Source organism: Microcaecilia unicolor, chromosome 1, assembly GCF_901765095.1.
Source record: "Microcaecilia unicolor chromosome 1, aMicUni1.1, whole genome shotgun sequence".
Classification (NCBI taxonomy): Eukaryota; Metazoa; Chordata; class Amphibia; order Gymnophiona; family Siphonopidae; genus Microcaecilia; species Microcaecilia unicolor.
In genome coordinates, this window is record NC_044031.1 from 733,756,780 (window position 1) to 733,781,125 (window position 24,346).

General features: G+C 43.5%; 1 protein-coding gene across 2 annotated transcripts; it reads right to left on the reverse strand.

Annotated features, from left to right (window-relative positions):
- Nucleotides 1–10,545: 10,545 nt before the first annotated feature.
- Nucleotides 10,546–24,330, reverse strand: HDDC3 (HD domain containing 3). Of its 2 annotated transcripts, none has more exons than XM_030189668.1 (4): nucleotides 24,137–24,330; nucleotides 22,483–22,538; nucleotides 16,483–16,723; nucleotides 10,546–10,969 (listed from the first exon to the last, which is right to left on the reverse strand). In XM_030189668.1, exons 1-4 carry the CDS (start codon nucleotides 24,246–24,248, stop codon nucleotides 10,839–10,841), a joined length of 540 nt encoding a protein of 179 aa, XP_030045528.1. In that variant the 5' UTR covers nucleotides 24,249–24,330; the 3' UTR covers nucleotides 10,546–10,838. The 2 variants fall into 2 exon arrangements, with proteins under 2 accessions (XP_030045528.1, XP_030045529.1); XM_030189669.1 differs by lacking the exon at nucleotides 24,137–24,330 and adding an exon at nucleotides 23,405–23,480.
- Nucleotides 24,331–24,346: the final 16 nt, after the last annotated feature.

Sequence of the window (24,346 nt, forward strand, 5' to 3'; positions counted from 1 at the left end):
TCTGACACAACGTCGAAACAGGAAGTTGCGTCAGAGTCAGAGGGGGCAGGACGTTGGAGGACAGAGGTTGGAGAAAGCAGGGAGGCTTGATTGAGCATGACGACAAAAAGTTGAAGCCAATTAGGTTAATCTATGTTTCTCCCTTCCTCGCGCAGCCTTCAGCTAGTACACTTAAAGCAAGCAAAACTATAGGAAGTATTGGCATCGGTTAGAGTACTACATTTTAAATCATTGTGTCATTTGGAGGGTTTGGCTATAGGAACTCACTGTATTCGTGCACAGATGTTTTCACCTAGCAAAGGGCCACCAAATCACACATCATGTTATGCGAAATCAGGTACTTAACGATCAGACTTACTATTTGTAAGTACAATTTAAAAAAAAAACATTAATTATATTGAAACTGGGAGCATTTAACATCTTTTTTTTTTTCCAAGTGCCTACATTAAAAGAAAAAGATGGCATGTGGGAACTTGCTCCTTTTTGTTTTGTGGAATGTAGTGGTATATTATAAAAATGTACTTGCTTTTTTTTTTTTTTACTATTTCACAGATATGTATTTCATAATGAGGTAGGAGCTTCCTTCATGCAGAAGTTCCTTCCAGAGGTAGTCTAAATGTGCCAACATTGTCCAGTTCAGCACACTGTTAGCCGCCAAGTTCATACAAAGTTAATTATGTTCAATGGAAAATAAGTCTGTTGGCTCAGGCTGCTTGCTACGTGAATATTCCATCACTGTTTCATTATTTATACCAATTATTACATATTAAGGGCATTTGCTGTAACTTTGGGTTCTCCTGATCTGTACATCTACTGTCTGGAATTTTGGAAAATAGAAATTAGAAAATAAAAAATTTTGGATCTACTCTGTAGAAGTTGTTTACTTTTGCAGTGTGTGTATGCATGTGATAATATTTAAATAATTGTCTATACTTATGGCTATAATTTCTGAACAAGCAGCATCATTAAAGAATAGACTTTTAAATGCCCAGCTGGGTATATATGGTAGTCTCATCTTTGTTAAATGTTTCAGACATATCCATGTACTTGCTCTCATGACATAACTAAATTCTATTATTTTGTTTCACTGTATTTTCAAATGTAAGCCAAATTGAACCCGAGTTTGCTTGGGATAATGTGGGATATAAATGTAAAAAAATAAAATTCTTTATCCTCCACATTTTAAGACACTGGATGGTGATAGCACATTGAAAACAAGTTTGATGCAGTGAAGACTAACTCAAAATAACCTGTTCCTTAGCTGGGCCCTAATATTACCACAATGAAAATGGTTATGTTCTACTAATAAACAATTAACTGGCTATCTTGAAAGGATTATACATGACCAGATGAGACACAAACATACACTTATTTGTTCCATAGCACAATTTTTCATGAACAGCCAGAATATAACCTTTTAAGATGGATAATGTTCACTATGAGCCCCTTTTATTATTGACCTTTTAAGAGTTTTCAGTTTTGGTACAGTATAAGTTATGACAAGAACAAAATATAAGAAAACCAATGGACTGCATTAGGGGTTTATAACCCATTGTCACGATTGTGGTCGTGACCCCTCTCAGACTCACCTTATTTTTTTGCGGTCAGCTTCTGAGCTGGCTTCTGTATGTTCTTCCTGAGTTAGCTCTGTCTCTGTGTGCTGGCTGCTTCCAGCATGGCTCTAATTACTCCACTATACTGCACCTGTGTGTGTTAAGCCTCTCTGTGCTTCAGTATGCTTTCTGCCTGTGTCCTGGAGTTGTGACATCATCAGTCAGGGCCTTGATAAGGAACTGGTGTTCTTCTATTCAGTGTCTTTGCATCGTCTAAGGTCTGCAGGTCAGTTTGTATGCAGTTTGTATTTCTGCCTTGCCTTGTTTCCAGTGGCACTTGTTTGTTCTGATCTAAAGTTCTGTTGTGTGTTTTATGTGACTTTGTGTCTGCCTGCTAGCATCCTGCCTTGTTTGTCTTCCTTGAGTTCTGCCTCCATCTTGCCCTTTACCTTTTGCTTTGGTTCTTGTCCTGTCTGAGAACCCTGAATCCTTTGTGCTTAGCGCTTCAGCCTTGTTCTTGACTGGGTGCCTGTGGGCACCTTTGTCTTGATTCCAACCCTGTCTGCTTTTGGCTTCCTTTCCCTCCTGTCTGAGAACCCTAATCCTGAACCCTGTTTCAGTATCCTATACTCTGTCTGAGTCTCCTGAATCCAGAAGGCCAGAACCCTGTTTTAGTCAAGCTTGTTTAGAGTCCAGTGTCCGGTGGGAGAATCCTGTTGATCCAGTCTGTCTTCAGGCTCAGTCCAGTAAGTCCTGCCAGCCGCCTGCACCTGGGGGCTCAACCCCTGGGGAATGGTGGTCAAGCGCAGGTGAAGACCAGCTTCTTTGTCCTGCTTATTCCCTGCTTGTCTATTGCTGTGGTTCCAGTTCAGGTGTTCCAGCTTTGCCAGTCTACAGCTTCTCCTGCCTTGCTTGTTACCCAGTTCCTGTTTGGGGTCTTGCCTACTGCTGCCGCTTGTCGGCAGTGGTCAAAGGGCTCACGTGGGTCCAGTGTCCAACAGCCTGAGACCATGACACCCATTTAGTTATGTTTAAACAAAAGAGATCTGCATGAAACAAAATATTTATTTGTATTTTGACTTATAAAACCACCTGTCCCTGAAACATGCCTAAAAACAGAATAATCCATTTATGTATCTAAAATGTAAACTTCTACAAAACAGATGCAGATGTGATTCCATGTGCCCCAATGAAAGGAGAATTTAATTTTACTTCCATTTAATTTCAGTGTATTTCTTCTTTATAACACCTTCCCAAGGCAGATTACAACAACAGTTAAGATTAACCCATCAAGAAACAGGATATCCTAGTAGTGTACCTGTGAGAAATGTGTAAATATATTGCTTTTTCACTTAACATAATTGCAAAGATAGAATATATAGTTTAGGCCATAACTATATTTGGGTAGGCCCTTTCTAAAAAAATAAATAAATAAATAAATAAATTTTATTCTGCTTGGTTAATTTGCAAAGCAATAATACACTTTTTCAGTACTAGCTCAAGCTGAGTTACATTTGGGTATAGAAAGTATATCCCTCTCCTTGGAGGGCTCACAAACTGTACTTGAAGTGATGGAGGGTTAAGTGGCTTAAGATCAGAAGGAGCAGGCACCCCTGGGTGTCAAGCCTGGAGCTCTAACCACTTGGCTACCCCTCCACTTGAGTCTTTCTAGACATATGTCCTAGACACACTGTGGAAAAATCTAATGCTTTAGGCCTTAAGTATGATTCACCCTTGGCCATCTCTGCTTCTGTCTAAATGGGCTTGTTCTGAAAATATTTGGATCCGATATTTAGCAGGACATATCTGAATAGAAAAGGGTCTTTTCAAGTTAAGTTACTTACTGGGCCAGATCTGGATATTAGCAGTACTTACGAGATAGTTGCCTGGATATCAGTGATACTGTGGCTTGTGGTGAGGCAGTCCAGAATTAGGGTGGACCCCGAAAGTATCTGGGTGCTGCCAATTTTTAATGCTGGTACCCAGATAACCAGCTGGCCAAGGACCATATAAAATGTAATTTTAACTATGTCTGCTTAGTTATTTGGATACTGCCACTGAATTTTGGTGCACCTAAGTGACTTCAAGGAGCTGCCCATACCTGGATAAGGGCCCCACAAGGCTTCCCTATCCCCTGCCCATTCCCCCAACCCCTTCCAACAGTCATAACAGTCTGATCACTAAAAACCAACCTGTTCTAAAAGGCATACCACAATGATCTAGCCTAAATTCCAGATAACGAAACTTATACCAGAAGTAGACAAAACTGAATCCTTGATTTCTTAATTTACTCTGTCACCATTGAACTTTAAAGCAATACCACTTTATTTCTCATTCTGGAAATGAACTCTCTATACCTGACTGCTTAAAGTACAACTTTAATGCAATACCACTCTGTATTTCTCATTCCGATAATGGCGATCACCACTACGGCATAATGTAAGCCACATTGAGCCTGCAAATAGGTGGGAAAATGTGGGATACAAATGCAACAAATAAATAGAGATCACCACATTATACCTTTCTAAATTACTAACTAAAGAAACTGTGTTAGTTTAAAGAGACATGTGCAAATTGATAAGAACTGTTGAGACAGGAGGGAAGAGAAGTGGGGGGGGGGGGGGGGGGGAGAAGCCCAAACCGCTGAGATGCATGAAAACTTCAAGGACAGGCCTTAGAGCTGAAATGGAGGTTGGGCCAGGCACGAGACCGTGAAACTGTGAAGCTATTTCTAACAAAGTGGGGGGGGGGGGGGTTACATTTGTACCCCGTGCTTTCCCACTCATGGCAGGCTCAATGCGGCTTACATGGGGCAGGAAACCGATATGGTTCTCCAAGCAAGTGGCTGAGAAAATAAAGGCTAAAGAGTTGGCGTTCCAGAAATACACAAAAACTAAAGAAAAGGAACACGAGGAGGAATACAGGATGAAACTGAAAGAAGCCAAGAGAGAGATACGTCTGGCGAAAGCGCAAGTGGAAGAACAAATGGCTAGAAATGTAAGGATGGGTGACAAAAATTTCTTCAGGTATATAAGTGAAAGGAGAATGACTAAAAAGGGAATTGTGAGACTAAAAGATACTGCGAACCGCTATGTGGATAATGATGAAGAAAAAGCAAATTTGCTAAATAGGTACTTTTGTTCTGTTTTCACAGAAGAAAATCCTGGAGAAGGACCACGATGGACTGCAAAAAGTATAAATGAGATTGAAGTGGATAGAGCACCGTTCACGGAAGAGAGTGTGTATGAACAGCTTGAAAAGCTAAAGGTGGATAAAGCCATGGGACCGGATGGGATCCACCCCAGGATATTGAGGGAGCTCAGAGAGGTTCTGGCAGGTCCTCTTAAAGATTTGTTTAACATATCCTTGCAGACGGGAGAGGTTCCGAAGGATTGGAGAACGGCGGAGGTGGTCCTTCTTCACAAGAGTGGTGATAGGGAAGAAGCTGGAAACTACAGGCCGGTAAGCCGCACTTCGATTATTGGAAAAATAATGGAAGCGATGCTGAAGGAAAGGATAGTGAATTTCCTGGAAGCCAATAAGTTGCAAGATCCAAAGACAACATGGTTTTACCAAAGGGAAATTGTGCCAAACGAATCTCATTGAGTTCTTTGATTGGGTGACAGGAGAATTGAATCAAGGACGAGCTATGGACGTAATCTACTTAGATTTCAGCAAAGCTTTTGACACGGTTCCCCACAGGAGGCTCTTAAATAAACTGGAAGGGCTGACGATAGGACCCGAAGTGGTGAACTGGATTAGGAACTGGTTGACGGACAGAAGCCAGAGGGTGGTGGTGAATGGAATTCGCTCGGAGGAGGGAAAGGTGAGTAGTGGTGTGCCTCAGGGATCGGTGCTGGGACCGATTCTGTTCAATATATTTGTGAGTGACATTGCCGAAGGGTTAGAAGGTAAAGTTTGCCTATTTGCAGATGATACTAAGATCTGCAACAGAGTGGACACCCGGGAGGGAGTGGAAAACATGAAAAAGGATCTGAGGAAGCTAGAAGAATGGTCTAAGGTTTGGCAATTAAAATTCAATGCGAAGAAATGCAAAGTGATGCACTTAGGGAATAGAAACCCTCGGGAGACGTATGTGTTAGGCAGTGAGAGTCTGATAGGTACGGATGGAGAGAGGGATCTTGGGGTGATAGTATCTGAGGATTTGAAGGCGACGAAACAGTGTGACAAGGCGGTGGCCGTAGCTAGAAGGTTGTTAGGCTGTATAGAGAGAGGTGTGACCAGCAGAAGAAAGGAGGTGTTGATGCCCCTGTATAAGTAATTGGTGAGGCCCCACCTAGAGTATTGTATTCAGTTTTGGAGGCCGTACCTTGCGAAGGATGTAAAAAGAATTGAAGCGGTGCAAAGAAAAGCTACGAGAATGGTAAGGGATTTGCGTTACAAGACGTATGAGGAGAGACTTGATGACCTGAACATGTATACTCTGGAAGAAAGGAGAAACAGGGGTGATATGATACAGACGTTCAAATATTCAAGTATTAATCCGCAAATGAACCTTTTCCGGAGGTGCGAAGGCAGTAGAACGAGAGGACATGAAATGAGATTGAAGGGGGGCAGTCTCAAGAAAAATGTCAGGAAGTATTTTTCCACGGAGAGAGTAGTGGATGCTTGGAATGCCCTCCCGCGGGAGGTGGTGGAAATGAAAACGGTAACGGAATTCAAACATGCGTGGGATAAGCATAAAGGAATCCTGTGCCGAAGGAATGGATCCTAAGGAGCTTAGCCGAGATTGGGTGGCAGAGCCAGCCGGTGGTGGTGGGAGGCGAGGATAGTGCTGGACAGACTTATACAGTCTGTGCCCTGAAGAGGACAGGTACAAATCAAAGTAGGGTATACACAAAAAGTAGCACATATGAGTTTGTCTTGTTGGGCAGACTGGATGGACCATGCAGGTCTTTTTCTGCCATCATTTACTATGTTACTATGAAGGGTTAAGTGACTTGCCCAGAGTCACAAGGAGATGCCTGTGCCGGGAATCGAACTCAGTTCCTCAGGACCAAAGTCCATCACCCTAACCACTAGGCCATGTATGAAACTGCTAATGCACAGTTTTAACACGTGGGATTTGAAGATAATTAAATGTAAACCGAGCAGAACTAACAATGGATAGAGGCTCAGGCTCGGTCGATGGAAAAGTTTTAGAAGGGACTGTCATATAATAATCAGCAGTGATGTAGTGGGGGGTAAATATCCAATGAGAAACTTAGGGGCAGACACTTGATGTAACCAAAAAGAAAGAATATATAACCTGTAAACATTAAGGATGGGTGTGCCTGTTTGCTTTCAGAGACACCCATTCTTGCAAGAGTGTATTTTTTAAATAATAAACTAATTAAGACTTGTTTCACCAATCTGGTTTTGTAAGTTCTTTTTGTATAGGTTCTCAAGTTATCTGGGGGCTGTTTATAACAGTACCTCATTAGCATTCATCACATTTAATTGATTTTGACAGGTGACATGCCCACTTCCAGATTTTCAGCCAATCAGAAGCAAGGGCATGCTCAAGTCATGCCTACTCAATGCCCACTTGGATGATGTCACTGATATGAAGTCTTAACCCCAGCCAAGCCTTGCCCCTTTTGTCAGGGGGGGGGGGGGGGGGTTACATCACTTCCCATCACATGACCCCACCCAAGATGGCAGCTACAGTGGTGACCCCATTTTGAAAAGGGGTGTGGCTATTACATCTCTTCCTGTGACATCACCAAATGGGTCAGGGTTTTGGGTGGAGCTATGCAAAAAGTGACAGGGCTTGGGGTGGGACTATGCAAATGAGATGGGACAAGGGGTATGGCTATGCAAAATGGTGGGATTGGGCAGGGTCAAGGACACAGAAAAGGACACCTTTTTAAGCTGGATCGTCCTTTTAATCTGGATCATCTGCTTTTTAAGAACGGCAGAGCTATTTGCTTTTTTTTTTGTCCAGCAAAGCAAACTGTCTGTATGAGATCAGGATCTGTAGCCTGGTGTTTGCTTTTCACACTTCCTGTGTGAGATCAATAGGGTCTGTTGCCACCACCCACGACCCCCTCCCCTTCCCTCTAGCTAGCAACAACACTTACAGCAGACTCTTAGCTCCCACAGCCCCCCCCCCCTCCTTCTCTATAGCCATTCAGAACACTATGGAAACTGAGAAGAAGAAGAGATTATTTCCCTGGACAATCTTTCCAGATACTCGTCCAATCAACAATACTATCGCAACTAGACTACTGCAATGAAGCATACGTAGGATGCAAGGAAAACACACTAAAATTGCTGCAAACAGTTCAAAAACACAGCAACAAGACTGATTTTCAAGAAATCGAAATATGAAAGAGCAACCCCACTGCTTGAAACACTACATTGGTTACCAGTCAAGGCAAGAATATTTCTACTCCTACATCTACCCAACTGCAAAAACACAATCTACAAAAAGATCTACACTGCAGGAGTTAGCTACCAGGGCTCCAAATGGTAGAACTCGATACCAAAAAAACATAAGAAGCATCACAAAATCTCTTCCAATTCAGAAAAGAAATGAAAACCTACCTCTTCAAAAATTTCTACAGCTAATCACAAAGATACCATTGCCTTCCTTTCAAATCTACCTTGAATAAACATCACCAAAACTCTACAACTGAACACAGAAGCTACAACTACCTTTTCCTCTTCAAAAACTTTATAAATAACCACACGAACTATAGATGCTGTAATCCGTTGGGTTGGTCGTGAGCCCTTGGGCCCTGGCCAAGGCCAGCAGGCACCGACCCAGGCCAAGGGGAGACCGACCCACCATCGCACACCCCAGCTACACAATACCCCCTAAGCTACCCCTCCCCACAGTCCCTCAGGAAGAAGGGAAATAGGCATACAGGCGGGCCTCGCGGCCAAACCGGAACCCACGCACACAGAGCCACTCGTGCGAGCCTCACGGCTGAACTGGAACCCAATCACACACAGGGGGGGTGAAAGAACCCAGAGGGCCCCAAGATGCCCGACACGCGCTGAACACCAGCAATAGGGCAGAGGGGGAAACAAAGGACCAGAGTGGGCCACGCCCACCCAGGGGACTAGCGCAGGACAGGGGAACTAACACAGCAACCCCCCACCCCCCCCCACCAGTGTAGGAGCCCCAGGCAGAAGCCAGAGGAACCAGACATAAAAGGAAGGCAGAAAGCCTTTGCCTCAAACCCACTGTAGACAGAGGCACACAGAACACAAAGGGTTAAGCTTGTAGAGCCAGCAGAGAGAGTGCCATAAATCAACAAACAATCAGAGAGAACGCTTCCCCTCCCAAGAGGGAGCGGGGGGGGGGGGGGGGGGGCCCATCCAACAAACACACTGGCAAAGGCAGGAATACAATACACACAGTACACAAAGGGTTAAACTCACTGAGCCAGCAGGCCGGGACACTGGGAAGAGAAATCCTTAAAACAAACAAACAAAGGAGAACTCTCACTCAGCCCAGAGCCCGGAGGCTGAGCAATGCCCAGCCCCCCACTAAACAAACGAGCAGCTGACCCTGATTACAGAGCTACGCACACACACACAGCAGCAGCTAACCCAGAGGGAAGGAAAAGAATGCTCTCATACAACACAGATCCCTGTCAGAACCTACAGCATGTTCTGAGAGAAAACTATCAGGCTTTGCTGTTACCACCAAGTAAGTAACGCAAAAGCAGAGAAACTCTTCAGCTGCAGGCTAAAGTACTATCCCCCGACGTCAGCACAACCCCTGGCAGCCAATCAGAAGAGACGTCCCCCCTCCCCCTCAGCCAGACCGGCAGAATCATAACAGATGCCCTCTCCACATTACACAACTATTGTAACTCCACCAAAATGTAAATTGTAAGCCACTTTGAACTGAAAATTGTTTTTGGATAATAGTGGGATACAAGAATGCATACATGCATGCATATTTATTCATGTCTTCTCTTGCATTTCTTATGGAGACAACAGAAATGAGTAGTGAAAAAAGTTTAATTCAATAGCAGTTCCATTCCAAGAAGATGTCCTACCATAAGCATCAGTTCATAAAACAGAGAAAGTTATCACAGACCTCTTACGTTTCAAAGATAAATAGAGAAAGTGGCGAGTCTGTGGGAACATGAGTAGATTAATGCAGTAATTCCCAAATCTGGTCCTGGAGGCCCCCCAGTCAGGCAGGTTTTCAGGATATCCACAATGAATATTCATGAGAGATATTTGTATGCACTGCCTCCACTTAACCTTCCGTTGCCCTAGGTACAAAAGAAGTACCTGTATATAATATATAAACTGCTTTGACTGTAACCACAGAAAGGTAGTATATCAAGTCCCATTCCTTTTCCCCTTACCCAAAAGAAAAGATGGATACTCTGGAGGGAGGGGGCAGTAAAAAAAAGGTGGGTTCTCTGGGGGGGGGGGGGGGGGCTGTACAAAAAAGGATGCTGTGGAGGGAGGGGCTGTAAAAAAAGGTGGCTGCTATGGAGGGGGTGGGTGGAGGGAGGGGGCTGTAAAAAAGGTGGATGCTATGGGTGCAGGGAGGGGAGCTGTAACATTGGTTAAATGATGACAAACTTGAAGAATTTGCATATTTTGTGTGCAGAATTTAGAATTTTTTTGCGTACAATTCCAGCAGGAGTAAAATTATGAACTATCTCAAAGTACACGTACAAAGCAATAAATTGCAAGCAATGAGCGCTTTAAAGACTGGACACGAGGAAGAACTGTATAATTTTTTTTTTTTTGGGGGGGGGGGGGGGGCAAATCCAAGGGTGGATAGGAGAGAAGACGTTTATTTGTTTACTAGGCTACACTAGAGGCTGAGTGCGCCAATGCCGACACAGCCCATCTTCTGTGTCGGCATTGCCTTGCGGCTTAGTAAACAGTGGGGTGAATGTTTTTGTAAAATGCTGAAGATTGGGGATGAATGATTTGTACAGTAGCTATTAAAAACCCAATTAAAAAAAAATAAAAAGTTAGGAAAAAATGATGTATCCCAGTGCTGTCATAAGTTCACATTATCATGCCTTTATTGATTTGAGATGCTAAGAATGGAAATGTTGACCTGCTGGTTGAGTACTTTAATTGGAAAAGCATGGAATAAACAATGATGACATTACATATATAGCACATACACATACTGTATTCCAGTTGCTCCTTATCTGTCTGTTTTGTGCTTCCCATCTTATTATTAAAATTTGTCCATACTGTGACTGCTGACCACATGCTGAAATCTTCCTTAAGACATTTCAGCAGTTACCATCCAGTATTTTGTGCCCAGACAAGTGAATTGCATAGGATTTAAAGTGGCACTCCCCTCTCCCTGAATAGCTGGTCCAGCTTTTCCTCCAACACTGGGCTTGTCCCTCGCAGACCATTCACCACTTGTGATGCCCAAATGAAATATTCTTGGACCCGCTGTTCTGACCAGCCTATCACAGAAGGAATATAGTCAGCAAATACAGAAACATACACATTCTACTCATGTGCATACAAAACAAATAATGTGGTGATGGGGTTACAGAATAAGAAACTATGGTTATAGGTTTATGAAAGCATACGCAGGCACCATTGAAGAGGGGAGTGTGCTGGATTAATAAAGTAAAAAGGGTTGTCACCAGGAGTCTGCAAGAGGGTGGGGGGAAGGGAGGATGATGGCATCTGGTGGATAAGGGGAAATAAGGGATGGGAAAAAAAAAAACGGTGAGGGGACAAGGCTTTAAACATCATCTATCTGGATAAGTCCACCAGAGAGAGGTAAACTTGACTCTGTATTGTGTTAAGTATTAATGGTTATTCTTTATAGGCCCTGTTTACTAAGGTGCACTAGCATTTTTAGCGCGAGATAAAAATTAGTGCACGCTAACCGTGTAGACACCCATAGCAATATTATAGTTAGCACACGCTAAAAACACTAATACGCCTCTAGCACAGCTTAGTAAACAGGGCCCTATATGTTTTAAACAAAAGGAGATGAGATTTTGATTGAGTATAGAATCTCTGTATCCTGGCTGTGGAATAAATAAATGCATACCCACTTAGGAACATGCAGTCTGAGTCCTCAATTTTCAAAATTGCTTGGTATCTACATTTTTAAAAATATTCAACTAAATCCAGGCAATTGAACTTTCATTTACAAAAAAAGGAAAAAAAAAAAAACACAACCCCACACAACCCTTATCTGAATTTAGGCCTCCAATTCAATTGCACAGATTTAGGGGCCTAAAGGCCCTTTTACTCCAGCTTAGTGCACACCAACAGACTTTGAGAGGAATTTTCGAAAAGCACGTCCTTGCAAACCGGCGAAACCCAGTGGCAGGGAAACACGTATTTTCGAAACAAGATGGACTTCTATCTTTCATTTTGAAAATACCATCAGAGACGTCCAAATCCTTAAATTTGGATGTCCCTAGACATGGATGTTTCTGACTTTCGGCGATTTTCAAAACCAAAGATGTCCATGTCAAACACAGCCAAATGCAAGCCATTCGGTCGTGGGAGGAGCCAGCATTTGTAGTGCACTGGTCCCCCTAACATGCCAGGACACCAACCGGGCACCCTAGGGGGCACTGCAGTGGACTTCATAAATTGCTCCCAGGTACATACAGTGGGGGAAATAAGTATTTGATCCCTTGCTGATTTTGTAAGTTTGCCCACTGACAAAGACATGAGCAGCCCATAATTGAAGGGTAGGTTATTGGTAACAGTGAGAGATAGCACATCACAAATTAAATCCGGAAAATCACATTGTGGAAAGTATATGAATTTATTTGCATTCTGCAGAGGGAAATAAGTATTTAATCCCTCTGGCAAACAAGACCTAATACTTGGTGGCAAAACCCTTGTTGACAAGCACAGCGGTCAGACGTCTTCTGTAGTTGATGATGAGGTTTGCACACATGTCAGGAGGAATTTTGGTCCACTCCTCTTTGCAGATCATCTCTAAATCATTAAGAGTTCTGGGCTGTCGCTTGGCAACTCGCAGCTTCAGCTCCCTCCATAAGTTTTCAATGGGATTAAGGTCTGGTGACTGGCTAGGCCACTCCATGACCCTAATGTGCTTCTTCCTGAGCCACTCCTTTGTTGCCTTGGCTGTATGTTTTGGGTCATTGTCGTGCTGGAAGACCCAGCCACGACCCATTTTTAAGGCCCTGGCGGAGGGAAGGAGGTTGTCACTCAGAATTGTACGGTACATGGCCCCATCCATTCTCCCATTGATGCGGTGAAGTAGTCCTGTGCCCTTAGCAGAGAAACACCCCCAAAACATAACATTTCCACCTCCATGCTTGACAGTGGGGACGGTGTTCTTTGGGTCATAGGCAGCATTTCTCTTCCTCCAAACACGGCGAGTTGAGTTCATGCCAAAGAGCTCAATTTTTGTCTCATCTGACCACAGCACCTTCTCCCAATCACTCTCGGCATCATCCAGGTGTTCACTGGCAAACTTCAGACGGGCCGTCACATGTGCCTTCCGGAGCAGGGGGACCTTGCGGGCACTGCAGGATTGCAATCCGTTATGTCGTAATGTGTTACCAATGGTTTTCGTGGTGACAGTGGTCCCAGCTGCCTTGAGATCATTGACAAGTTCCCCCCTTGTAGTTGTAGGCTGATTTCTAACCTTCCTCATGATCAAGGATACCTCACGAGGTGAGATTTTGCGTGGAGCCCCAGATCTTTGTCGATTGACAGTCATTTTGTACTTCTTCCATTTTCTTACTATGGCACCAACAGTTGTCTCCTTCTCGCCCAGCGTCTTACTGATGGTTTTGTAGCCCATTCCAGCCTTGTGCAGGTGTATGATCTTGTCCCTGACATCCTTAGACAGCTCCTTGCTCTTGGCCATTTTGTAGAGGTTAGAGTCTGACTGATTCACTGAGTCTGTGGACAGGTGTCTTTCATACAGGTGACCATTGCCGACAGCTGTCTGTCATGCAGGTAACGAGTTGATTTGGAGCATCTACCTGGTCTGTAGGGGCCAGATCTCTTACTGGTTGGTGGGGGATCAAATACTTATTTCCCTCTGCAGAATGCAAATAAATTCATATACTTTCCACAATGTGATTTTCCGGATTTAATTTGTGATGTGCTATCTCTCACTGTTACCAATAACCTACCCTTCAATTATGGGCTGCTCATGTCTTTGTCAGTGGGCAAACTTACAAAATCAGCAAGGGATCAAATACTTATTTCCCCCACTGTAGCTCCCTTACCTTGTATGCTGAGCCCCCCAAAACCCACTGCCCCCAACTGTACACCACTACCATAGCCCTTACGGGTGAAAGGGGGCACCTAGATGTGGGTATAGTGGGTTTCTGGTGGGTTTTGGAGGGCTCGCTGTTTCCTCCACAAATGTAACAGGTGTGTGGGGGGGGGGGGGGGTGGGCCTGGGTCCGCCTGTCTGAAGTGCACTGCAGTACCCAGTAAAACTGCTCCAGGAACCTGCATGCGCTGTCATGGACCTGAGTATGACATCTGAGGCTGGCACGACATATTTTCAAAGATGTTTTTTGAGGGTGGGAGGGGGTTAGTGACCACTGGGGGAGTAAGGGGAGGTCATCCCCGATTCTCTCTGGTGGTCATCTGGTCATTTCGGGCACCTTTTTGTGCCTTAGCCGTAAGAAAAACAGGTCCGGGTGAAAACGTCCAAGTGTTTGTCAGGGACATCCTTGTTTTTTTCGATTATGAGTCAAAGACGTCCAAGTGTTAGGCACGCCCAAGTCCCACCTTTGTTACGCCCCCTTGAACTTTGGACGTCCTTGCGATGAACTGCAGTTGAAGACGTCCTAAACCGAGCTTCGATTATACCGATTTGGACATCCCTGTGAGAAGGACGTCCATTTTCCGATAATGGGCCCCATTATCTTCTTTATCTTTTTTGACAAAGAGTTTGGAGAAGCTAGTATTTGAGCAATTACAAGATTATATTGATGTTCATCGTTTCTTAGACCAATACCAATTTGGATTTCGACATAAACACAACACTGAGATATTGTTAATTTCTGTTTTGGACTGTATCCATCGTGGTTTTGATCATGGCATAGACTATTTAATGATATCTCAGCTGCCTTTGATACAGTGAACCACAGCCTGGTAATATGTGAAATGAAAAATCAAATAGCTTATTATTACGATTAAAAGCCCTAGATTTACTTATTAGGATTTATTTACCACCTTTTTGAAGGAATTCACTCAAGGCGGTGTACAGTAAGAATAGATTAAACATGAGCAATATTCAACTAACAATACAAAGTATGGCATGGTATACTACTTGCAATGTCAACACAATACGTAATAGAACATTATAATTGATAGTGAAGGGTAAGGCAAAGTTCTAACATATAGATGGGTAAGAATGTAGGAAGAGTTAGATAACTCAGGCTCAGTGTTCCATTGGTTCGAATCTTTCCTGAGTGGGAGACAGTTTCAATTTAAGTTGAATTCAGATACCTCTTCTTAGTTAGGTATTTCTTCAGGGGTACCACAAGGTTCTTCACTTTCTGCTTTACTTTCTAATAGTTACATTGCCCTGCTTTCTAAAGTGCTTGCTTGTCTGGGTGTTCATTATAGACTATACGCTGAAGATATTCAATTTTTTCACCATCAATATAGGATATCTGATACTTTTTGCCTTTCTTGGATTACACTTGAATTCAGTGAGATCCTGACTGATGGCCACCAAGTAAAACTCAGGTACTGTTTTTGTCAGGAAAGACTGATTTTGATTTTCCTCATGCTGTTTTATTTGAATGGTTGTGATATCCCTATTGTAGGTGAAATTAAATATTTAGGAGTTATTCTAGATTCTGCCCTCACTGTGAAGCCACATTAAAGAGTGTTTGTTGCAAGACAGTCTTTAAATTAAAATGTCCAAGAAATCTACGTGACTTTACTAATCATACTACTAATCATTTCTATAGTACTACTAGACATACGCAGAATTGTACATATTATATGCAGGTACTTTCTCTGTCCCTAGAGCGCTCACAATCTAAGTTTTTGTACCCGGGGCAATGGAGGGTAAAATGACTTGCCCAAGGTCAAAAGGAACTGAGGTGGGAATGTTTCCGAATGTTGAGGATTTTTGTACTGTCGTACAAGCGTATGTATTCCCAACTCCTTGACTCTGTTTATGGGACTGCCGAATAAATCCCTTCGAGCCCTTCAGGTAGCTCTGATTGATTTCAGGGTGTCCACATTATACACACATTTCTCCCATATTAAAACAGTTACACTGGCTTCCTATTGTCTGGCAGATTAATTTTAAGATTATGATGTTAATGTTTTACGGGCCCTGTTTACTAAGCCACGCTGTAGGCGTGCAAACTTTATAGCGCTAATGCTAGACACCCATAGGAATATAATGGGTGTCTTTATCAGTAGTGCACCTACAGCACTGTTTAATAAATAGGGCCCTAAACATTTTTTTATGGTAAATAACTTGTTTGTCTTGCTAGTTAGAATGAGCTAAATCCAAAATCCCTCCGCCTTCCCTAGCATTGTAAATGCAAGCCTAGCCTGGTGCTTAGCCAGAACATGAAACTGCTGTCAAATATAACTATTCTATTCTTGTATCTGCTGCAATTGCTATTTTTACAGTAAATCATTGTGAACATGAGACTCTTGACTGTGTCACTGCCTGAAAATGACTGATATCTAGAAGGGAAAATTGAAGATCTCCCTTAGGCAAGTAAAACAGCATCTTCCCCAAACCATCGCTATTAACCACCTGCACCACCCTAGCCAATCTCTGGAGAGTTGTAGCCTATTATAACCAACTCAGCTAACCACACAATCTATGGAATCACCAGGCTATGGTTCTGCTGTCTTTTCACTTTTTGACAACCAAGAATTTTGTGTACTTTTCCCAAGTTTTCTTCCCATGCAAAGATTTTAAGGAATATCGAAGGTTTTCCCCAAGCACACAGAATACAAGGAAACCATGTACCTATGGGGGTGCAGCGATTAAGATCTCGGAGATTGTACAGCTTGTCAGCTAGTTTCACCAGCTTGGCACGCTGGCTGCTGTGCTGGGCATGTTCAACTTGCAACCGCTTTCTCTCCGTCTTTGGTAACGTCTTGTCATCTGTCACTTCCTCCACTATCTGCCGAATCTCCTTACCAAACCGCTCTTCAATTTCTAAAAACGTGGTGTCTGTATCTTCTACTGTGTCATGAAGGAGAGCTGCCTGAAAGAGAAAAAATGTGTTCCTTGAAGAGGTGTAAAGAAACTAAGCATAGCCTGATAGGTTGCCTATGAAGAGGATGCTAGTGAAGGTAGAAGAGCGGCCTAGAATTTGGCAGCAAGATTAAATGTTAAAAAATGTAGGGTAATACATCTGGGCTGCAAAAACCTGAGGGAGTGATACAGTATAGGAGATGGAGTATTTCTTCGCACAAAAGAAGAGTGGGACTTTGGGTGTTTGCATCAGATGATCTTAAGGTGGCCAAATACGTAGAAAAGGCGACGGCAAAAGCCAGAAGGAAGGTTGGGTGCAAAGGGAAAGGAATAGCCAGCAGGAAAAAAGAAGTGATAATGCCTCTATATAGGTCTCTGGTGACACCCCAATTAGAGTACTGTGTACAGTTCTGGAGACCGCACTTTCAAAAGGATATGAACAGGATAGTCAGTCCAGAGGGTAGCTACTAAAATGGTCAGTTGTTTCCATCATAAAATGTATGGAGATAGACTTATGGGGGCATAATCAAATGGGGCGCTGTCCTTGCAGGACGGCTCCGTGAAAGGGCGGGTAAACCCGTATTATCGAAACAAGATGGGCATCCATCTTTCATTTTGATAATATGGTCGGGGACGCCCAAATCTCAACATTTAGGTCGACCTTAGAGATGGTCGTCCCCGGTTTTCGGCGATAATGGAAACCGAGGACGCCCATCTCAGAAACGACCAAATCCAACCCATTTGGTCGTGGGAGGAGCCTGCATTCGTAGTGCACTGGTCCCCGACATGCCAGGACACCAACCGGGCACCCTAGGGGGCACTGCAGTGGACTTCAGAAATTGCTCCCAGCTGCATAGCTCCCTTACCTTGTGTGCTGACCCCTCAACCCCCCCCCCCCCCCAAACGCACTCCCCATAACTGTACACCACTACCATAGACCTAAGGGGTGAAGGGGGGCACCTAAATGTGGGTACAGTGGGTTTCGGGTGGGTTTTGAAGGGCTCCCATTTACCACCACAAGTGTAAAAGGTAGGGGGGATGGGCATGGGTCAGCCTGCCTGAAGTACACTGCACTCACTAAAACTGCTCCAGGGACCTGCATACTGCTGTCATGGAGCTGGGTATGACATTTGAGGCTGGCAAAAATTTTTTGTAAAGTTTTGTTTTTAGGGTGGGAGGGGGTTGGTGACCACTGGGGGAGTAAGGGGAGGTCATCCCCGATTCCTTCCGGTGGTCATCTGGTCAGTTCGGGCACCTTTTTGAGGCTTGGTCGCAAGAAAACAGTGGACCAAGTCGCCCAAGTGCTCGTCAGGGACACCCTTCTTTTTTCCATTATCGGCTGAGGACGCCCATCTCTTAAGCACGCCCCAGTCCCACCTTCGCTAGGCTGCCGACACGCCCCCGTGAACTTAGGTCATCCCCGTGACAGAAAGTTGAGGGCGCCCAAAATTGGTTGGAAGATTTGTGTTGGAAGACGGGTGCCCTTCTCTTTTGAAAATAAGCCTGTTAATGATCTCAATATGTATACTTTGGAAGAAAGGCATCAGAGGGGATACATGAAAAGAGACATTTACCTCAGTGACATAAATGCACAGGAGATGAGTCTCAGTTGAAAGGAAGCTCGGGAACCAGGATGAATGGGAAGAAGATGAAAGAGGATAGACTCAGGAGTAATCTAAGGAAATACTTGTTTACAGAAAGAGTGGTGGATGCATGAACTGCCTCCCAGTGGAGATGATGGAGATGAAAACGGTATCTAAATTTGAGCAAATATGGGACAAACACATAGGATCTCTAAGGGAAAGGAAGAGATAATGGATGGTGTAGATGGGCAGACTGGATAGGCCATGTGGTCTTTATCTACCATTATTTCCTATGTTTCTATGATTTGAGAGACTGAGAATATTCCACATACTTTGGCTTAGGACTAAGGTTCATTACTACCATGGTTAGCGCAACAGTAACCCATTTGGAAACACTACCATCAACAGAATAGCTATGTGGTTCAGCTCATTCTATATCCGCCCCAGTCGTCGGACAAAGGAGCCCAGATCCAGCACACACCAGCAGCAAGGACCCTGGGCTATCAACAGCCGATCCCAACCTCCAATCAATGAGGAATCGCCATATCCTGGAGCAACACACCTAAAAACTCAACAATCTCTCCTAAATTCAGCCACGAATCACACCACTGAAAATCGAGGAGTCCCTGAGCCCTAGTACATCTGAGAATTTGAGCATCTAACCGTGAGTAAACCACCTATACCTAATACATCTATACCTAATCAACAAACGAAACACCAAAACTACTATAGACACCAACAACCCCACAGACAAACCGAAGTTACACAAAGCACACAAGACTCCACCACAAAGAACAACAACCTATTACACACTCTATCAAACACGATAGCCAAAGTGAACTGATACCACAATGAATACTGCCAAACTGTTCCTTGCAATCTACTCATTACTCCTGATCCATCTAATATTAACCACCCCACTCGCAGAAATCAACAACATACCCACATTATACAATAACCGAATACTGACTAGACTAACCACACCACATCAAACCGACAATAACCAACACAAAGGAAGAACACCAACATGTGCACAACCTCAACAAAAGGAAAAGAAAGGATACAAAAAATCCACACAAACCAAGACACGACAACTTAAAAAAAAAGTCCATATAACACCGAACGCAGAAGACCCATAACAAATAATTCAAGTCGGCTACGTCAATGCCAGATCCGTGATAAATAAAACAACAATAATAACAGACTGGATCACGTCAGAGAAACTCGATCTACTTTTCATCACTGAAACCTGGATCCTTAACCAAGAGGACCCAATCATCTTAAACCTTTGTCCTCCAGGATAGAAAATCACTCACTGGACCAGAAAAGAAAAGAGAGGAGGGGGTATAGCACTCATATACTGATCTCACCTCACTATTGAAACCATTGCCGAATCCATAACAACCCACCTTGAAACAGCCTCAATCAGAATCCACCACAATACCCTGCTCAACCACCTAAATTGTGTCCTGTTTTACAGACCTCCATGCAACTGGAACGAAAGCCAAGCAGACTTCATGGACTTCGTCTCAAACACATGTGTATCCAACTCCAATATACTACTATTAGGTGACATTAACCTTCACCTAGAAGACCCAAACTTTACAAATGCATGAGACTGTAAGGATTTCCTTCACTTATGCGATCTAACATGGCCGCACATGCAAACAACCCACAAGAAGGGCCATACACTTGACCTCATTTCATACAAACTATCCACTGACCAGAACCCAACCATAACACAAACCAGATGGTCAGAAATACCATGGACCGACCACTATAAATTAAACCTATCTCTAAAATGGTGGAAAAAAGGCTCTCTCCGCACACGAGAACACACAACCCACACCACGAGAGGCCAAACAGACCCGGATACTTTCTGGCTACAGATATACAATAACGACTGGACAACACAAACGGACTCCATTCACTATCTCTCAGTTTGGGACAAAAGATGCAGACACATACTAGACGCAATAGCACCCCTACAAACAAGAACCTCATGCAGGCACAACTCGATACCGTGGTTCAACGAAGAATTGAAAAAAAATTAGAAACACAATCAAGGAAACTAGAACACGCATGGAAAAAAATAAAAGACAAACACACACTCAACACATGGAAACAGCTACAAAGGAAATACAAATATGCAATAAGACAGACCAAAAGGTCATATTACAAAACCAAAATCGGGCCCAACTACAACAACACGAACACCGACATCCCATCTGTAGACAACCTTGCTAAATATTTCAACGAAAAAATGATTAATCTATGCAAAACCCTACCTCTGGACAACACGGATATAGAAAACTTCATAAATGGGCTGGACCCCACCCTTGGTGAATACCCGGCGGACCAATTATGGACAAACTTCATTCTCCTCAGCGCCGACATAGTTACTCAGGAGATTAAAAAATAGTCCAAAAGCCACTGTCAATTGGACATCTGCCCCAGCTACCTAATACAATCTGCCCCCCCCCCCCCCACCGCTTCATAAAACATCTCACATCCCATCTAAATTTCATGCTTCAGCGGGGTACTTTCCTTAAAGAAAAAGGCAACATCCTGCTCACCCCAATACCAAAAGACACCAAGAAAAAACAAATGACATCACCAACTACCGCCCAGTAGCATCTATCCCATTAGTAGTCAAACTTATGGAAGGACTGGTGATCAAACAACTCAACGATTACATAAACAAATTCACTATACTACATGAGTCACAATCAGGATTCTGACCCCAACATAGCACCGAAACAGTACTACTCACTCTCCTATCCAAATTCAAGCAGGAGATAGCAATAGGCAAAAGCATTCTCCTCCTTCGACATGTCCAGTGCATTCGAGATGGTTAACCATAACATATTGCTAAGACTCCTAGACTATTTCGGAATTGGTGGTAACACTCTCAACTGGATTAAGGGCTAACCACTAGAACATACCAAGTGAAATCAAGCCTGGAAACCAGACTGCGGAGTACCACAGACTGCGGAGTACCACAAGGATCACCACTATCACCGATCTATTTCAACCTCATGATGGTCCCACTAGCCAAAGCCTTAAGCCATTCATTTACGCTGATGACAACATACTATACATCCCCTACAAGCATGATTTAGCAGAAATCACCAATAAAATCAAGCTCAGCTTAAACATCATGAACTCATGGGCAAACGCATTCCAATTAAAACTCAACACAGAAAAAACACTGTCTCATCATATCATCCCAATACAACACATACAAACTCACATACATTAACACCCCAGGACACACCCTCCCTATTTCAGACAGCCTGAAAATTCTCGGAGTAACAATCGACCGAAACCTCCAACTATAGTCCCAAGCTAAACTCACCATAAAGAAAATGTTCCTCTCAATGTGGAAACTAAAACATGTGAAACCATTCTTCCCGAGGGAAATATTTCGCAACCTGGTACAGTCAATGGTACTAAGCCAAGCAGACTATTGTAACGGAATCTATGCAGGATGCAAAGAACAAATCATAAAGAAACTTCAAACAGCCCAAAACACAGCAGCACAGCTTATATACGGAAAACCGCGTTTTGACAGCACCAAACCACTCCGAGAAAAACTGCACTGGCTTCCAATTAAGGAACGTATCGCATTCAAAATCTGCACGACAGTTCACAAAATCATCTACGGTGAGGCACCGGGATACATGACAGACCTCATCGACCTACCACTCAGAAACACCATAAAATCAGCACGATCATACCTAAACCTCCACTACCCAAACAGCAAACAAATCCACTATGCAACCAGCTTTTCCTACCTGAGCACACAATTGTGGAACGCACTACCAAAAGCAGTAAAAACCACACTCGACCACATGAATTTCCGGAAAGCACTAAAAACAGAACTGTTCAGAAGGGCATACCCCACCGACTCAACATAAAAAACCTGGACATTTGCGACACAACGTAACCAAAGATCGTAACAAACATATCCTAACTCTTCCTTTCCCTCACTAAGTTCTCCCCAATTGTCTTTTACCATACATGTATCTCACTCTACCATATCATCACCTTGATATTACTCGCAACTTGTATTTGTTCACACCGGAATCAGTTAACACCAATTACGGTACTATGTAAGCCATATCGAGCCTGCAAAGAAGTGGGAAAATGTGGGATACAAATGCAACAAACAAATACACTTTACCTGTAGCACTGCAATATCTGTCACACCAGCCTCATGAGATAAAATTCTAGCAACACCTAAGAAAAAGGAAATAAAATTAATTACTTTCTTCAGTAATTGTGGAAGACAGGTCATTCCAATCTACAAGAAATGGTTTTAGTTTCAGCTCTTACTTGATTCCCTTCCCTTTCAGTTAATTCCATCCGTATTCATTTAAATGGGAAACTGAGGACCAGTTATAAGCCCCCGATAGCAAACTATTTTGAGCATTAGAATTATTTCAGGAACTATTAGCAGACAGAACATATGAACTGATGATGAGTTAGCATGGTAGATATGCACTGCCATGAGAAAGGGTTTTTGGCTTTAGCTCATGCCTTTTTCAGTTGTAGCTCAAGATGAATTAAATTCAGGTACAGTAGGTGCCTTGCCCGAGACCACAAGGATGCACAGTGGAATTTGAACTGGGTTTCCCTGGTTTTCAGCCCACTGCCCTAATCATTAGGCTATCCCTCCCCTGGATTTGATTCTCTATTCCAATCTTCTGTCTCCTGGGTAGCAAGGCCTGAGAATGATGCCGAAGCAGCATTCACAATACATAGGAAAGCAGCAAAGTCATAATGCAATGGTGACACCTAGTGGACAAATTCATGCCCCATGATTCCCGGGTTGCAGAAGCTCTGGCTGGCTCTGGACTGGTGCACAGCTCTTTGCCAAGGTCAAATGAAATGGTGCAATAACTGGACAGAGAGGTGATATATAATAGGGGCACAAGTCCATAGTTGTTGTAAAGGAAGGTTCATGGTGCTAGGCCCCAGCCCTTATTCAAAATGAGCTGGAAGCCCGAATGAGAATGAAACACCCAGGCGAAAACTGTAAAAACAAAAAACACATAACTGCTATCTCCAACCAAAATAACTATATTTTATCTCTCTCTGCTCACCAGATTTGCCCAGTCTTAGTTTTAGTCCTGTGATTTCACACCAGTTCTTCATAACTGCCATTTCTTTCAATAAAGGCTGTAGCAAACCAGATTTATTTATGATAATTCAGAAGAGGAATGCAGTGCCCACCTAAATCTTCCTATGTCTGTCTGATGCAGTACCTGATCTTTTACCCTTCCATCCAACTTGGATTCCCTTTTCCACCTCCGGACTCTACAAACAGGAACGCTTGTGGTAGATTGTAAGCGCCTTTGAGCAGGGAATGTCCTTCTTTGTTAAACTGTACAGCGCTGTGTAACCCGAGTAGCGCTCTAGAAATGTTAAGTAGTGGTACCGTTTGTTCTAATCATGAATGTAAGACCATGCCATGACTATTCTAAGTACCCACCACTCCAGATTTCTGCTTGACGTTCTTAAACTTCCACGTCAGGCACTTTAACTGTGACCTGAAATAGCCTGTTGCTTTCATAAATGGCACCCCCGATCCACAGTACACTACCATAAGCAGAACATGAAACATCCAAGACACTGGGGGGAAGCAAGCATCTATCTTTGCATATTCATATGCTCGCCAATCTTTTAAAGTCTATGAATGTAAGCTGGCTCCCCGGAATGTCCGGCTTGACCCCGAACTCCCTTGTAGTAATACAAACAAGCACGTGGCTACTTTATTAACCAATCACTATCCGGACAGAACTCTCGCTCTACTTTCTGGGAAAGGCGGATTTTACCGATCGGATGGTTAATGTACGGCGTCCCTTCGGCATCCTTCCGCCGCTGGCTTTTGTGCTTCTTGGCAGCGAAATCAGCGACCTCCAATAGCTGGGCAGCCTCGGAGCCCATCGTCGACTGGAGAACGAACAGAAATCATAGGGGCGGGACTACTACCAGCCACACTGATAACCCCGAAAGCGTCGGCACAGGAGGGTTAGATTGAGAAC

Excerpts from the sequence above, each read along its gene's own strand:
- HDDC3 (XM_030189668.1), bottom strand. The coding sequence starts at position 24,248 with ATGGGCTCCGAGGCTGCCCAGCTATTGGAGGTCGCTGATTTCGCTGCC. Across the intron at positions 16,724-22,482 it reads CAGATATTGCAGTGCTACAG|GCAGCTCTCCTTCATGACAC; the intron begins GTAAAGTGTATT and ends TTTCTCTTTCAG. Across the intron at positions 10,970-16,482 it reads TAATCGCTGCACCCCCATAG|GCTGGTCAGAACAGCGGGTC; the intron begins GTACATGGTTTC and ends CTTCTGTGATAG.